The 18,161-nt window shown below is 40.6% G+C and overlaps 1 protein-coding gene across 2 annotated transcripts in view; it reads right to left on the bottom strand.

Annotated features, from left to right (window-relative positions):
- FAT4 (FAT atypical cadherin 4) overlaps window positions 1-18,161 on the bottom strand; it is a 156,829-nt gene that overhangs the window by 50,919 nt on the left and 87,749 nt on the right. Inside the window, exons 4-6 of one of the 2 annotated variants that reach the window (XM_048508826.1) lie at window positions 16,275-16,625; window positions 12,845-13,032; window positions 10,449-10,623 (exon numbers count right to left, since the gene is read on the bottom strand). In XM_048508826.1, the coding sequence (XP_048364783.1) occupies window positions 10,449-10,623; window positions 12,845-13,032; window positions 16,275-16,625 (714 nt within the window). Of the gene's footprint in view, window positions 1-10,448; window positions 10,624-12,109; window positions 13,033-16,274; window positions 16,626-18,161 lie in introns of both variants that reach the window. The other variant, XM_048508825.1, reaches the window with a different exon arrangement.

Here is an 18,161-nt window from a genome sequence, read left to right on the forward strand (position 1 = left end):
AATCAATGGAATCAAGTAATAGTATTGAAGGTATTAAAAGAAAAGCAGGTAGCAGCAGTGCAAGGTTAAAATGAATTGTGAGCAGATTAGAAACTTTGCAGAGATTTGCTACCAAGGAAAGCAAATATACAGATGAAAAATGTAAAATGAATCCTTAAAATGTGTCACTTAAACTGTCAGTGAGCCCTAATTTATGTTCTCCCTGTAAATTAAATATGGAATTATCCTGGCACAAAGTAGCATTTTGAAATGGCTGGCATTTTTACTCAGTTGAAATCTGTTGCTTTGCAACAAAGCTGTAGCCAAACAGCAACTGAATGGAGCCTCAGAGTGGAAGTTATGTGCTATTACAAGGGCTATACTTTTCCTTGGAGTAAAAAAGGCTTTCAAGATATCAGGTAAATCTTCAAACTGTACTACAAACCTAATGAAGTCATGTGTAAATTTCTTTTATTCTAATTTTTTAAAAAGAATATCAATACTTTCTTTACAGATCTTTGACCTAACTGCAATGCATACACCATGTTTTAGCGTAACAGCAACCGCACAATCTGTTTTCCTCTGAAATAAAAATTGCCATCCTATACCAAGGTACTAGGTAGACAAATCCAAGTGAGATCAATGGGAAACTGACATATGAGTAAACTCCCATAATCCTTAAAGAAACCATAGAATGAAAGAAACACATGCAACTCAGTATTGCACATTTTTAGTCATGTACAGGTATTTTTAAAATATATCTTGTGTTTCATATGTAGAGTTTGTGGCAACTATAAAAATGGTGGCTCCTTCAAAAACTTCCACTGAAACCCTGAATCCAGGCTGTGAATGAACAAAAACACTTATGAGAAAAATTCTTATTTTATTAGAGATTATGTGGATCTCCAGTCCTGCTTCATAATTAAACCAGTGCTCATCTCTCTTCCTGCCCCCCCCCCCATTTGCACAGTAATTAGCCCACAGCCTGGATCCAATGTTATTAAGTTGTGTCAGTCACTGAGACATATTTTTGATAATGGCTGAGTGTGACATGGTTGTTTGGTTGAACTGTGCAGAAACACAAATTCTATTAACTGAAGGAATAGTCCTAAGCAGATCAATTCAGATGTAATTCCAATTCTATTCAACAGAGCAACTCCCAGGAAAGTGTTCTTACTATTGCAATCTAACGTATCTTACAGCCCACTTCTTAGAATTCTAAACCAGCCACTGTCAAGCATGATAAACGCAAGGAATGGGAATGACTTCTACCAACCTAACCACTATTTTGTCAGAAAACTATCCAAGCTCTAAACTTTGAAAGCAAACAGTATATGGTTAATCCAAATCTTTGGAAAGTTGAAAGGGTTTTGCAATTCAGAATCAAATTCTTACTAGGAACAGGACACATGCCACATCATCTCTTTCTGCAGCAAAGCTGTCATTTGAAAGTATGAAGTGATAACTACCTATAAATTGTCATTGATATATGACCTTCATTGTACACTACCCAGCAACAGCCATATGATTTTTATTTTTCATGTTATATCTTCTTTCAAAATCTTAAATCAAATTAATATAAGCTTTGAAGTGATACTAAAAATATGTCTTAGTGCATTTAGAGGGTCAAAAACAGACTATAATTCACTTCCTAGACATAGCAATGAGAAACCTACAGGGACTATGTCAGTTTCATGCAGATTTTGGATCTGCAATGCCCTTAAATATTTCTATGATCTGTGGGTCTTTATGTGATGTATGGTATTCTTTTGTAGGACTTCAAGAACATAATTTTTACACAGTAAGCATTTTTTTAAAAAATAAAACCATTTATATCTTTTTAAAAATCACTTTTTGCCAGTAAATCTGGCTCACTGAAGATCATTAAGTTAATCTTCTTAATGACTTCAGCATAACCCCCAGTAAGCTGCCTTAATTTTGTTATTTAATTATACTTGTTTAAACACCCTGTTCGACTCTTACAGATTAAGCTACAGGATAAGCATTCTTTACCATATGGTCATGTTTTACAGGCCTTATCCTAGCAGTTAAGCCTTCCAAATTTGTACTCTTGCAGCTGAAGAAGAAACTAGCAGTATTTCAAACGTGTTTAATCAGTCATCTCAAATGAATGGGAAATTTTGAGATAAACAGTAACTCAGAAAATTTACCCTCTCTGATTAGCTAATATTTGTGATTACAGTTAATGTACATCTATAACAAGGTTCTGCAAGGTTATAATCATACTATTGCATTAAGCAACAATATCCAATGTTAAAAAGCACACCCAGACTCACCCGGGGCGCCGTTGTGGCAGGGGAGCAGCTGCTCACCTTTCCCTTATGGCGATGGAGGCTGGTCACCTGACGGTTGAAACCGTCATGTGATGAGGGAGCTGGGCAGGCTATATAAGCCGGTGCCCCGCTCAGCTCAGCCTCTTCATGAGACTGTGAGCAAACAGACACACCCTCCATTCCTCCCTAAGTGATGTGGCAGTGTTATGTATGTTATTTACTGTTATGCATTCTGTCGCAGACTGGGTGGTTTTGGGTACATAGGGGCACATCCTTATTGGGTAGGCAGGCATGCATGCCAGACCTTCCCATGGTGGGGGCCTCAATAAGAGGTCTGGGGTAGTGGAGGGTTTGATGGCGCAGGCCTTGAGGTCCTGTTTTGAGCTTGCTACCCCCGGCAGGAGGGAATGTCACAAAATGGGTATGCGCCCAAGTGGCACCTAGTAACCTGATGTCCCAATCCCCATGGGGGACAGTGCCGGGTTCAGCAGGATTGCTGCCCAAAGGGCCAGGGGTCAGCTGTGGGGCTGACCAAGGCCAGGTTCAGCGGCTTGCTGCCTGGTGGCCAGGATGTCTCCTGTTATGCTTGCCCAGCATCCTACAGTTATTGATATTGTTAATAAACTGGGCTGCGGCCATTTCCATTCCTACAAAATAATAGTTATTGTTGTCGTTACTGGGCAAAGCGAAGTCCGCACATCTGCACGCAAATAATTTAATAGTCTGAACTATTTTACTGCATCAATAAAGGTAATACAATAAAAAATAAAGCAGACAATACATACAATTATATGTCCAAAATAAAACTAGTTGTGTACATTAATAAAGGTAATAATACAAGGAGGAGGAGGAGGGGGGGGGATTTGCATCCTCCCTTTCTTTCCTGTAGGAGACTCAAAGGCGCTTACAATCTCCTTTCTCTCCCCCCTCACAACAAACACCCTGTGAGGTGGGTGGGGATGAGAGAGCTCCAAACATCTATACCACATTTCTGTCATAATATGTGATTGGAGCAGCTTATTACATCCATAAAAGCAACATACCAGTCTAACCCCAGAGTTTTGACATCATTGCTGGAGACATCATCACTGGGGACATCATCGCTGATGAGCTGCTGTGCCACCTTCAGAGGGCTTTTAGGTGGTGGGGGAAGGCAACAACCAAGAAAAATCTCCCGGATGCTTGTGAAGCCCTCCATAGACTAAAATGGAGTTAAGCCACCCTTTCAGACAATGTAATTCCAAGGCCCATGCCACAGCATTCCTGGCTCCAAAACCTGGGTGGAAGCCAAATAAAGTTGGCTCCACCTTGGGATCTCCCTGGCTTACCCCTCCCCTCCCCAACACACACACCAGCATCCACTTGGACACCAGTGTAGCTCCACTTTCAGGTTTCACCACTGCAGCTGTGGGATGCCCACTGCCCCAGATGCCAGCAGCCTTGTCTCCTCCAATGGCAGAGGGGGCAAAGAAACCAGCATGGCCTTCTGCCCCGACCTGATGCTGTATCCAACTATTGTTTTTTAGTTGGACCTCCTGTCACTCAAGCTTCCATGACTAAGACAAGTCATCAGTATTCAGCTGCCTGTCACATTTTCCAATGATTTTCCTTTGCAGGGCAGAAGGCACTCCTTCAGATTTCCTGGTCCTAGACTGTTTCCCAGAGTGAAAATGCACAGTAATTAAAGACACAGTTTGTCAGTTACATACTGAGAAACTCTAGACCAGAAGAGAGATCCTAGGTACTGAAAGATTTAATTTAAATACAAAATGTAATCAGTAATGGTGTTCTACCACTCGAATAAGAGCATTTCAGAAAAGAAGAACTGGAAAAGTATGTGAAATGCTGACAAATAACACCCTCCATTTTTCTCAGGACTCCCCCACAATACAATGTTCTGATTTCCTTCATCTGGTCTTATTAGTCAGTGATATTAGTTGCAATGGATGAATCTACACATATTTCTACTTGATTATTGACAGTGTATAGCAGAGCAATAGCAAGAAACAAAAATCCCTTCATAACCACAAAAAAAGATTCCAAGATTAATTTTTAGCATGAAATAAACTAGAAAAGGTTATCTATATTATGTAATGGATATGAAAGCAATATAAGTACTGTTTTTTGCTCTACCCACATAAGTTACCAAGGTCATGAATATTGGAGTGCTGTGTGGTTTCCAGGCTGTATGGCCGTGTTCTAGCAGCATTCTCTCCTGATGTTTTGCCTGCATCTGTGGCTGGCTTGTCAGGAGAGAATGCTGCTAGAACACGGCCATACAGCCCAGAAACCACACAGCACCCCAGTGATTCTGGCTGTGAAAGCCTTCGTCATGAATATTGTTTGATAGTCATGGTGTTAGAATAGGCAGGGTATATAAAAGAACAGTACAGTAGTGTGAGATAAACTATTCTGCAAACAACATGCTAACATTTTGAGTTAAGACAGAACTCTTTAAATGGAAATTAGTAGCTTGAAGACTACAGCTTGGAATGCAAAAGGAGAAAAATAAAATAGTTTTTTTGAAATATGTAATTTGCCAAACCACTTATGGCAACATAGCTAAAGTATGACAAAAGAAGTATAACAAATCAAGATTCTGAAAATGCATGCTTTTGGTTTATTTAAACCTATAAAGCCATCCCAGTAAAGCAGACTGGCTACAGATGTAACTCTTCTCCAGAGAATGAAAAAATCTAAGCACATCTTTTTAAATGCAAAACTGCAGGTAGGAATATCAAATAGTAAGTATGAAGACATGATACAGATTCCACTTCAGAAGCATTCATCTAATCTTCTGGGAGTTTCATTAAAATCAAACAATGAAAAAAGTTTGAGGTTAGAAGAACAGCTTTTGGCTCTAGCAATGCTTCAGGTAACAGGTCATTCTGCTTCACAAATCGAGGAATGGGCGGGGGGGGGGGAGAAAATATAATCTACTCAATCAGTAGGCCAAAGCAGCTAGTAAGAATCCAGATGTGATACTCTATAGTCAGGTAATTAATAAAACAAAGGACAGAAGCTAATATTTTTACAGGAAAAATGTTCAAAAGACAAAGATAAAAGTTGCTGCTTTAGCTGACAGCACACTGCCATTTGCTCAAACTGGAGCTTCAACACATTATTTTTTTTAAGAAAAAGGAAAATCACTGCTTTGTTTATCCCTTAAAAAGAGGGGTGTTAGCCAAGTAATTTATGCTTTAGAAGACTCATAACATCATTTTCAAATGATCAAATATCACTTTTTTGGGACTAAGTATGGGGGAATAGCAATCTAGATACTATCATATAATTTTGAAGTTCATAATTTTGCCTGTCACCCTTTTCTTCATTTATTAATTACCTCTCTGTGGTCTATAGTAAAAGAAGGATCCTTTAATTCAAGACCAAAAAAGAGATGCTGTTCTTAATCAAATTCACACTGATTTTGAACAGAATGATTGGGGTCAGGCTCCAATCCCATGTTTTTAATTGTATGCTTGCTCTGTAATGCATGATGGAGCTTATGGTTTCAATCACCATCTCAGCCACTTGCAACACTGGAAGGAGGGTCAAACCATGTTAAACTTGCAGCCGAGTCATCCTGTTGCAAATAAATGCTAAGAAATTTCTGTCCTGAACAGATTCAGTTCTGATTTAGCTATTCTTAAAATACTAAGAAGCACATCAAAGTTAGAATGATGTATAAAAAGATAAATATGAGCTGAATCTTGCATATTTTGGTGGTGACAGAACAACATTGATGTGGCTAAAAAGTCTTGTTTTTTCAACAGATGCAGAAGCTGTGGCTCCAATGATAATTGCAAACAAAGATAAAAAGCTTTAAAAATGATACATGAAAAGAGGATGGTCAAGTGCTACTGAAGGAGCAGGCAGAGTGGCCATTTTGTCCACTTTTACTCCTTACTGCAACAGCCCATGCTGTGTGAGGGGTTTTTGGGGTTTTTTTTTTACAGGTGGGTCCTTCATCTTCAAGCATTGTCATTTTGGGACTCACAAAAGGCCACTGGCAGAAAAGTGTGGGAAATCTGTGTTACCCTGGTAACTCTGGTTTCTTCAGGAACCACAGCTCACAATCACACCTGCATGCAGTGTCATCATTATTAGATGTTTATAATCATTACTTTCTTTATGTGCTGTGTACAGGCATCAGCTATGGCCTATCAGGGCCTATCAGGTAGTATGAAGCAGAAGCGTAGCTGGGCCAAACTGCGCCCGAGGCGGACTCGGTGTTTTCCACCCCCACCTATGGCCCCTTCCCCCCCACTTGCAAGGTCTCCTGGGTAGTGTAGTTCCTACCACGACATTTTTCAGCCTGAACTGAACAGGCCACTTTTTACTAAGGTAAGTGTGGGAGGCGGGGGTAAGGGGGCAAGTGAGAGGGGTGGGGGCATGGGGTAAAGGGGGAGGGACAATTTCCCACCCCAGGCATGCACCTGGGGGAAGTGAGAGGGGTGTGGGGGGCATGGGGAAAAGGGGGAGGGGCTATTTTCCACCCCCTGGCATGCACCTTGCCCCCTTCACAATGGTATGAAGTCAGAAGGGATGGCAGGCACAAGCATAGTCCAAGGTCAAGGATGGCACAGGTATTGTCAGGCAGTCCAGAGTCAAGGCACACACAGGAGTAGTCAGGCATTTCAAGGTTAAGTAGTCCAGGAGTTCAAGCAGGTAGACAGATTAGGAACCAAGGTTCAAGGAAGCCAGGCAGAAAACCAGGTGTGTGGGGCTTCCCAGTGAAACACACTCATTGCACCCAGGCAAAGTCAAGGCCAAGACAGAGTTTATATAGGATATCCTTGCTAATAAGGCCAGGAACCTGCAATAACTCAGTGCTCCTCTAATGTTGCTGTTTCTAGCTGGCAGAACCTTTTGCCATACCATGCTGCAATGCAGGCATGTCTCCTTTCACTGCTGAGCTGCTGTCTCTGTCTTTGCCTTCTTTATGCAGTTGGTTCATCAATTAACTAGTCTAGGGCTGTTGAGGGCTCTCCCAGCTGCACTGCATTTGGCTCACTCTTGGCTGGCAAGAAAGGGCTTGGCTCTTCTGCTTGTATTTCTTCTCAAGGAACAGGCTCCTGGTCCATGGTGTCTCAAGTCTCTGCATCTCATTCCTTGTCTCCTGGGAGCTTGTCCATGACAATTTACTTTATACTCTACCTTCTCTCCAATGGGGTCACAAAGTGGCTTACATTGTTCTCTTTATCTCCATTTTATCCTCACAATAGTTCTGTGAGGCCGGTTAGGCTGAGAGTATGTGACTGGCCCAGGAAGCTTCCATGACACAGAAGATTTGACTTGGATCTCCTATGTCAGGCAGACCAATTCAGAGCCCTTAGCAGCTGGTGCCACCCTGTTGCCTTTGAAGGGCTTTTTGATGGCGTGGGGAGACAAATTACAAAAAAAATCCTCCTGTTGCTGAAAAGTCTTCCATTGGCTCAATAGGCTTACACTATCCAAAAATGTAGCATAAGCCCATGCCCTAGGCTGCCATGGATCGGGAGGAAAAGCTAAGATGGAAGCCGACTTAGGTTGGCTCCACCCCTAGTCAGGCCTTCAGAAGGCCCCGACCATGTCCAGGCATCTTAGTGGGTCATGGCGACCACCCATCAGTGAATTTGCCCCTCTGCTGGGCTAAGTACCTGGGGGTGTAGGGCCACACCTCCTCCCTATGGCAATTGCCCCCCCCCCCACGATTGGGCTGCTAGTCTGATACTCTAACCTGTACATAATACTACTTCCCACATTGAGAGAAAAGGTTATCATGTTTAGAAGGCTTATGAAAAGGAGATCTCAGTCAGTCAATAATAAGATCTAGCCAGTGAACTCCATAGATGCAAGACTGCTATATACAATACTGTTTGCTTTTATTTACCACTGCACCACATTTTATTTAAACTCTAATTAAGAAGGATTAAAAACTGTTTAATGGAGTCAATATGAGATGTTTAGCTCCAGTTCCTATGTTGATTATGAGCAACATAATACATTGCAGCTGCAGTAAAACACACAAAATGTTCAAGCAATTAAAATATTACCCTTTACACGGAATTCTATTTGTATATAATTTCATGTCAAGTTAAAAAATTAGACCATATATAAGGAAAAGCAATGTGTAAAATTACAATTGCTTTGTCGACAATAATCAAAAGCAATTCCCCCAATGCCCACTGGCAATAAAACCAAATCAACATCCCCAAAGTGTGATCAGAGAGCATATGGATGAATAATGTTTTTGACAGGCTGCTTTTTTCTAGATGTTGACATGAACAACATTGTAATAGAGAAACTTTTCTACACTGCCCTAGTGGGAAACACTGAAAATAGAGAGAATGCTTAGTAGAAATTAAATAAATATATTTAAAGGCAGAGATACTGTGCACTGTAAAGGGTGATCTGGATCTTATTTATTTATTTATTTATTTATTTATTTATTTATTTATTTATTAAACTGCCCACCCCCGAAGGGCTCTGGGCGGTTCAAAAATTAAATAAATAAATAAATAAATGAATGAATGAATGAATGAAATTAAGTTAAAAACAATGTACAAAATTCATAAAACCTAGCAGCATCAATACAGTACAATACAGTACAACAAGATTATAGAAATATGGCACCTGATCCCAAGGCTAAGCGGGGCAGCAGTGTAGATTAGATGTTATAGTGGGCGTGCCAATGATGGAATGGCACGCAACACAGGGGCATCCTGGAGGGGGAACCTGCAGCCGGCCTCACCAAAAGCCCGGTGGAACAAAACCATTTTACAGGCCCTGGGGAATTCACCAAGGTCCCGCAGGGCCTGCACATCTGATTGAAGGGTGTTCCACTGGGCAGGGGTCAGGGCCGTAAAAGCCCTGGCCCGGGTAGAGGCCAGCCACCTCATGGAGGGGCCAGGGACCACCAGTAAATTGGCCTCTGCCGACCACAGAGACCTACCTGGGGCATATGGGGTGAGATGGTCACGAAGGTATGAGAATTGCTTACCTCGGAAGCAATCCTCAGTTTAAGACTGTGGCTGAACAGTCTGATACTGATGCTTGCACTGCTTTACTTCCAAAAGAATTTTTTTAGTTTAGGCCTAAAGCAAAATCCAGAAACAACATCTACACAATATCCCCAATTGAAACCCTCGAAATGACAACATGTAGGTCTATTGACCACAAAGTTCTTGATTAGTTAAGCAATTAAAATGACACAAATGACACAAGAACAGTGTGCAAGCTTAAAGCCTTCTCCAGAGCTTTTTCAGGCTAGAATTGAAAAAAAAATGGAGGTGGAAGTAAGAGTCTCAGGCTGTGATTTTAAGGCCTTGTCTTGTAAACATCCTGTGCAAAAATACAACTATTTACACAATTTTGTTGCCAATACATATGAGGTGGACCTATTATCTGTGCTAGAAAGCTTAACACTGGCTATGTTTTCTCACCCACTGGGAAGCAGCCACTATTTATTGTCTGTATGACTGTTCTACAAAATGAATAGTTAGATGCATGCAGTTATAAGGAATTGCCATAATGGCCCAACTGCAGTTTCTCTGCTACTGCTCATTATTTCTCACTTTTCCTTTCATCTTGGCATATGTGGCAATATGCCTTAACTGTTACTTCCTACAGCGCATAACAGAAATCCATAACTTTCCTAACTCAGGCCCATTATGCACAAGGTGTCTGATGCGCAGCAGGGGCAAATGTCTATCGCAGCAAAACTTCTTGTACAGATGTATTTCCTAGAGTCTCGCTTCCATTTTTATTCTCCCTGTGGTGAGCAACACCACTTCAAGCAAAACTTTAATTTTCATTGTGGCCAGAGCAGGGGAGATTTGCCAGTGAGCCCAGCTTTGCCCCGTACATCTTTGCTCTGACCACCACCAGCCCCTCCCACTTCCTTGCACCCTTGTGCACACCTCTCTCCTTCCCCCTTTTCAGATTTCTTATTACTTCATTTTTTTGTTATTATATTGATAAATAGTTATACACAGAGAAACACTCTAAAATCACTGGCTTTTATTGCGTTTGAAAATCTTCAAATGATGGATCAGCCATTTTTCTTGCACTCTCACTTCTAAAGCCATTGCAGTTAACAACAGAATGAGGGGCAGATGTCTTTAGGATAAATTACAAATGGTGGGCTAACAAACTAGGGCTTTTCAATCTAGATAAAATGCAGGTTCTATTTACCTGAATCTGCTGCTGTGACCAACAAGACATACTGTTCTTTTTTTTCCCGGTCCAGGCTCTGAACAAGGCAGAGCTCCCCATTGGCTGAGAGTGTAAAGGCACCATCTTCATTTCCACCAACAAGGACATAGGTCAACTTGCTATTCGCACCTTGGTCATCATCTCTTGCTACAACCTAAAAAAAGAAAAATATAACATAGCAGTTATATGTGCCTTTCTGTCTAGTTTCCATATAGTAATTTCTTATGTAAGCACACAGAAGCAGCATGACAGAAAAAATTATCCAAACAAAAAACCCAAACGCAAGAGTGCAATATACAGCTAACAACCTCTTCAAAAATGCCAGTTATATTTGTTTCCAGTAAGCTGCTGATGTCACAATGAAATACTGAATGCAGTTTCCCTAATTTGGCAAACAAACATGCATTAATGTGAAACAATTAAATGACACTTCATTAAGTTAGCAATAACTGTCTGCAAAGAGAAGATGAAAAATAAAGGGGAGAAATGAGAGGATTTACAAAAAAATGCACAATGTGTTTGTTGTTGGAGGGGTGAATGTCTGCTGCAGCAAGATTTCTTACGTATATGTTTGTGCAAGTCCCACTTTTCATTTCATATATTAGATTTATACCCCACCCTCCCCCAAAGGGCTCAGGGTGGCTTAACAACTGACAAATCAAACAGCAAACGTCATCGATCATAACATATCAAAAGTAAACAACATTTAAAGACATAATAGCAAAATATCAATAACATCTTAACAATATCTTAACTTTTAGTTTTCATTTTCCCTGAGACAAGTGAGACCATTTCTAGTACAAATTTAATTTTGCTTCACTGCCAGAGCAGGGAGATTTGCCAGTCAGCACAGCTTTGCTCCAGACATGTATCCTCCAACCACATCCAGCCTTCCCACTTCCTTGTGAAGGTTTTCACTCTTTGCCCACCTTCCCCCCTTGCCCACCTTCTCCCTTGTCCTCCCCCCCACCTCCATGCTGCTGGCTCCTTCAAGCATCCTTAGGTGCACATAAGTACATATATTCAAAGATCTCTTGATATAAAATAACAACAGAGAGGGCTTTTGCAAAGCACAGTACAAGCAGGGCTCCACCCATCTCCCCCATTCTGCTTCCACCCTCCGGATGATTGGGAGGACTTTAAAAACTTTTTCAGAAAAGCTACTATCTTTCCTTTTTTGTAGTAGCAGCAACCAGAGAGAGAGAGACAGAGAGAGACAGAGAGAGCGCAGAGGGGGAGGTGGGGAAAGAATATCAACTCTAGTGTTAAAACTCCCTCGTGTTATAAGATCTGTGCTTTTAAAGCTGCTGATGGGTGGAATTAAGAGAACCAGAAGGACAAAATCCCACTTGATGCTTAGCAAGCAGCTGCGGAGTAAGTACTGCTGCCTCCTCGCAGGTAAGCAGAGAAATGCGAGGAGAGCCCTTTGCAAGTCCAGTGCCTCAAGGTAAGCATTCCATGGCTAATGGGTCAAGTTAAAAACATCTGTCTAGTCTACACACAAAGAACTGGCAAAGCATAAAGGTTTTAGAGAATTAGATATCTCAAGTCATTATATATGTCATTTAATTGTACAGGAGTTTCATAGCATATACTTAAAGTTAATAGAATTTTGTATTTATTACTTTAAATACACTAACCTGAAGAATGGCCTTTGGTAACATTTCCAAGTTTTCTGGGACATTTACAGAATATGGAGAAAGCTCAAATGTAGGAACATAATCATTGACATCCCTCAGAATAATACTGACTGTAGTGGTATCAGTCCAGGGGCTACTTCCACGATCAGCTGACTGAATTGTTAATGAATAGGAAGACATTTTTTCACGGTCCAAAGGTTTACCTACTGTTATTACCCCAGTGACAGAGTCAATCCGGAACTCATTATTATTATTTCCACTGATGATGGAATAGCGAACTTGTCCATTGGAACCCTCATCCCCATCTTCTGCAAATACCTGTAGCACATCTGTCCCTGTTAGAGTATTTTCCGCAATCTCAATTTTATATAGTTTTTTAGCAAAGACAGGGTTATTATCATTGATATCAAGGACTATCACAATTACATCAGTAGATGAAGAAAGAGACGGCTGTCCTTTGTCTGTAGCAATTACAGTCAAGGTATAATTAGAAACTGTTTCTCTGTCAAGTTCTCCAGTGAGCCTTACTTCTCCATGAATAGTACCAATGCTGAATTTGTTTTCCAAATGATTTAGGAGATTATACTCAATGTAGCTATTCGGACCACTGTCTGGATCAGTTGCTTGGGCTTTGAATACAATGGTGTCAATAGGTGTGTTCTCTGGGATGTAGGTCAGCTTAGGAGAAATAAAGCTTGGAGGGTTATCATTCACATCAAGCAGAATAATAGATACTTGGGTTGTGCTTGTGTATCTGGAAGCTGGAAGAACAGCCATATCATGAACTTGAATAACAAGACTGTAGAAAGATTGGATTTCACGATCCAGCGGTTTCTTGATGCTTAAAACTCCACTGTTGTCAATATTAAATTGGTCCAGGCTATCGCCAGAAGTAATACTGTATGACAACTGTGAATTAGAACCTGGAAAGCAAATGCCAAAAAAGAGAGATTTAATCAATATAATCTTAATGAACATGCCACAGTATCAGAATGTTATCTGAATATTAAACAAATTGAGAAAAACATGGTAAGAATGTGCAGTGTCTCCAGGTTATACAAACAAAAAAAAGTTTGAAAACATTTTACAAAATAAAAATATAGAACATATTTTCCTGATGTTTTAGATCGTAATATGCCTTTATACAAAAGCAAGAAAGTAAGATTGAAGGATATATACAAACTAGGGAGGCAGAGTACTTAAATTGATGGGTTATAAGCAAAAAAAATGGATGGGGAACACTTCATGAGATAATAAGCAGATTCAACCAGCTATGTCACACTGGGGATTCATTCTATTTCATTCCTGGAATTTTACTCCATCAGTGTTCTATCAGATTTTATGCAACTTTGAGAACCCAAATTCAAGGAATAAGGGAAAAAAAACTTTATAGCTTTGGTGTCCAAAGATCACTTAGAGAAGAGGAACACCAAAAATACCGACTGCATGCACACTGGAATTCTCATAAACAGTGTTCAGCCCAATGAGCAATCAAACCCAGGTGGTAAACCATGATTTGAACACAAAATGCACCATAATGAGATTTCACAACTGCAGCACAGACTACAATGAGAAAACAATCAGTTCTGTACATCTTGACAGTAGTTTAAGCTATCTAATGTCACATAATGTAAAGTTGCACCCTAAACAAACATGTTTCAAGAAAAGTATGTACAGAGTATTTAAAACCCAGATAATCACTCTATTCCTGTTATCCATTGTAAAGGCAGGCCATCAGCTATTCTTTCTCATACCAATAGATTAATGACTGAATCCTTAGAGTAAATAAATAATGTGGAAATTGTATCTACCTAACTGACATAAAGGATGAGGTTTGGTTTACCGAATTTCTATTTTCTATCATGCCCTTTCCAAAATTCATTTTGTGTAAGACAATGCGAGCTATTGATACAATTAAACTTTTTTTTGTGCTGGTGTGTCTCAGTAACATTCTGTAATATGCAATGCATTATTGACTGCTATTAGTTGTTCTAAAATAAGAGTATAATTTTAGTATCCATATGATCAAAGATGAAAAATGATTCTATACATACTGTACACTCACGCATTAGTGTACAGTTTTTGTTGTGTAAATGTATTCACATCATATTTAATAGGATTGGCTTTTCAGAAAAAAATATGCCAGAATATGTCAGGAAGTGAAGATAAGGCCCATAAAAATACCGGTTAGTATCCTGTCACATTAATCAACAAAGTCTAAAGCCTTCTTCCAACCTAATGCATTTTCCTTCAAATTATGGCTCTTCCTCTAGCAGAACAGCCACTTAAGGGAAGTCTTCCAAGATGCAAAGAAGGATTAATAATTTACTGAATTGAATGGTAGGATATAGACCGCTATATTTATCAACTAACAATTTATTTGTTTTCAGGAATTTTGTAATTAATTTGAAAGGATTAATTCTGAATATACATTATACAGTTGCTGTGGCAGACATACTACTATTTTCAATAACTTGATTTAATTAAAATGTATTTTGTTTCAATTTTGCACCTCCTTTATATTGGCCTCCGTTCTGTTTCCTTAAACTGATATTTTCCTGTCAATTGTACACATTTTTTCAATATTATGTGTGCATCACAAATCTGTCTACTGTATAAATGGCAGGAAAGGAATAAGGAAGTGCCCCCTTTATTGCGGTGTACCCCAGGAGGCACTGCTATCCCTGCTGTTATTTAATATCTATATGTGACCCCTTGCTCAGTTGGTACGGAGCTTTGGGCTGATCTGCCATCAATATGCTAGTGACACTCAGCTCATTCTGCTGATGGAGGGGGAACGGTCGCTGCCCCTGCAGCTCTACAGCAATGTTTGGAGGCAGTCGCTGGTTGGTTGCAGCAGAGCAGGTTGAAGCTGAATCCATCGAAGACGGAGATCCTCTGGCTGGGCCATGAAGGGGGGGCTGGGGATTTTCAGCCGCTGGTGTGGGAGGGGGCCAAATTGGCACCGGCCTCCTCCGCCTGCAGCCTGGGGGTCCACCTGGATTCGTTTCTTTCAATGGAGACCCAGGTGGCCCATGTAACCCGGTTTGCGTTTTTCCATCTGTGTCAGGCCCGGCGGCTGGGCCCCTACCTTTCCCAAGTGGACCTAGCCACTGTGATCCATGCAACGGTCACCTCCAGGTTAGACTATTGTAACTCACTCTACGTGGGCCTGCCCTTGCGTCTGATTTGGAAGTTGAAACTGGTCCAAAATGCGGTGGCTTGGCTGCTCACTGGTGGTGCCGCTAGAGATCACATTTTGCCAGTGTTGCGTCATCTGCATTGGCTCCAGTTGAGTTCCGAATCATCTTCAAGGTGTTGGTTCTAATCTTTAAGGCCTTACGTGGTCTGGGACTATCGTACCTTCGGGACCGTCTGACCCCGCATGTCCCAGTTCAGCCTCTGCGTTTGGCGGAGGCCAATCTTCTGGTAGTCTCCGGCTCCTCAATGATGCGGCTGGCCTCCATTAGGGCCCTTTTACAGCCCTGACCCCTGCCTGGTGGAACGCTCTTCCTCCAACTGTCCGGGCCCTGCGGGATCTTGGAGAGTTCCACAGGGCCTGTAAGACCAAGCTGTTCCACAGGGCCTTTGGAGATGGCGGCCGCTGATGGTGCCCCTTCCTCCCTTTTTATCATCTGTGGCCCTTTTCCATCTTGGGCCTTCCCTTCCCTCTTAAGAGGAGTTTTTTAGATGACCGGACGCTATATTTTTACATTTATATTTTACATCATTTTGTATGCTATATTTTAAATGGTTTTAATTCGATGCTTAGAGCCCTTATTTTATCTTATATTGTATTTAATTTATTGAGAGGGCTCCTTTTGCTTAATTATGTTATATTGAAATGTTGTACACCGCCCAGAACCCTCCGGGGGTGGGCGGTATAAAAGTCAAATAAATAACAACAACAACAACAACAACAACAACAATAACAATAATAAATACCTGCAGTTTAAATTGGCAGACTGAAGCCATTCACAATGACCCACTCCTAAATATTCCTACCAACTATATTCTAGATTCATAAGGCCAATATTTGTTATGAAATGTATTGGGTATTTTCATGCATAGTTGATATTACTATTTGCTTTCTTGAATATGGAAATTATATTCGTTCCGTCCTAACAAAAACACATCATTCACATATTAAAATATAAGTACATACCATCGTCTGAATCAGTAACGTTGAAAATAAGGACAGTAGAGCCTGGAGGCAGGTTTTCCATCAGAGATGTGCTGTATGAAGCCATGTTGAATACTGGTGGATTATCATTTACGTCTAGTATGTTGAAATAAACCCTGTTAGATGTGAATTGTCCACCTCCATCTTCTGCACGAACTGTAAGTATGTAATATTGTTGCACTTCATAATCCAATATACAAGTCAGATTAAAAACTCCAGTGACTGGATTCAGAAACAATGTTCCATCTCCATCATCTTCACTCACAGTGTAAGTGATTTCTCCATTCACACCTGAATCTTCATCAGTAGCTAAGATGGCTGCTACTAGAGAGCCTAGAGTGTAATTAAGAAAACTGTTTAGTAAGCATTAAACATTTTCTCATGGAACAGTTCCAGGATCAAATTATTTTATGGTACAACACAGGTATTTACAACACCTATTTGTATAAACACTACTCATAATTCAGCCATATAATTCACAAAAATGCAAATAATACAAATACAAATAAATAATTTGAAGCCCTATTAATTAGAATGACAAACAAATTCTTAATAAGTCTCATTCAATCAGAAAAAGAAAATGTTCTTAGGATGGCACTGTTAAGCTCATCCAGGCCCATCGAGGTGATCATTTTATCACGTGGACAACCACATGGCAGAAGCCGATTTGTGATAAAATTCCTCTTACAATTTAACAGGATGGTTAGCTAGGAATTCTACAGGAAGAGAATTCATTTCAGGATTGCTTGGTCATATGCATCAGTTTATTTTAAGGATTGATCATTTCAGGATTGCTTGGTCAAAGCAGAATACCATGGAAGAAGTTGAACATAGGTTTCAAGTATTCAACCTTTCACTATGTAAGATAAAGTGGTTCAAGCCTTTGGAAAACTAAAACTCTTCTAGCATATTCATATCCAAAAGTACAGAAAAGAAGAAAGCCCATGGGAGGGAAAGAAAATATACACTGAATTCACATTTCTTCTCTGCTTTAATTTCACTGAAACCAACTTTCTTCAACTCTTAAATCTCATATGAATTCCAGTGAAAACTCTTTGAACCACTCTGGATTCTAAACAGTCCTACGCCTTGATGTCTCATAGATAGCGAACACCGTAATTCTAAATGTGTGTATTTTTTTTAAAAAAGGAGGACATGACTGCTACAGACAACTGTAAAATACCTATGAAAGGCAGGGAGAACTTTTAGAAACATTAGCTATCATTCCACTTGCTGATTTCAAATTTCTTTTTTATACTAGAAACAATGGATTATGCAGCACATACATGCCTAGCTGTTTTCACACTCTGTTTTTATGCCAATCAAAGAAAGGTTTTGATAGCCCTACATCTCTCTTTACCAGTTAAAGAAAGGTTTTGATAGTCCTACTTCCCTCTTTACCATTTGCACCAAGCTAGTTCTGGACTAGCTATCCCAGATATCCCATTGAAGAGTTGGATTTTGCAGGGCTGGAGAGGTGGTTGGTGAAAAGTTGTCCAGAAAGTCCCTTCCCAATTACAGCCCTGACATAGATAGAGGGCCCACAAGCAAATAGTGGCCTGTTACTGCTCCCAGTAACAGCATTACTATTCATTCACCTGCTTGAGTAAATGAATAGTTACAACCAAAGAAGGATCAGCCACTGGGGGCATACCTGCCAGAGGGACATGGGATGTCACATGTCCCTCATTGCCACCCATCTGATCATGTGGGGCGCAAAATTGTCCCCACACACCGAAGCTGCAACCCCTCTGGTCCTCGACAAGTGAGGCAGGGAGGTGGTCGGCTGCCGATGGAAGTTGAGCTGGGGGGGGCTTCAGCAGCCAGCAGGTCACTGAAGCCATGAGTTGGGCCAGGAGCCTGCCACGG

This window comes from Sphaerodactylus townsendi, linkage group LG10 (assembly GCF_021028975.2).
Source record: "Sphaerodactylus townsendi isolate TG3544 linkage group LG10, MPM_Stown_v2.3, whole genome shotgun sequence".
NCBI lineage: Eukaryota > Metazoa > Chordata > Lepidosauria > Squamata > Sphaerodactylidae > Sphaerodactylus > Sphaerodactylus townsendi.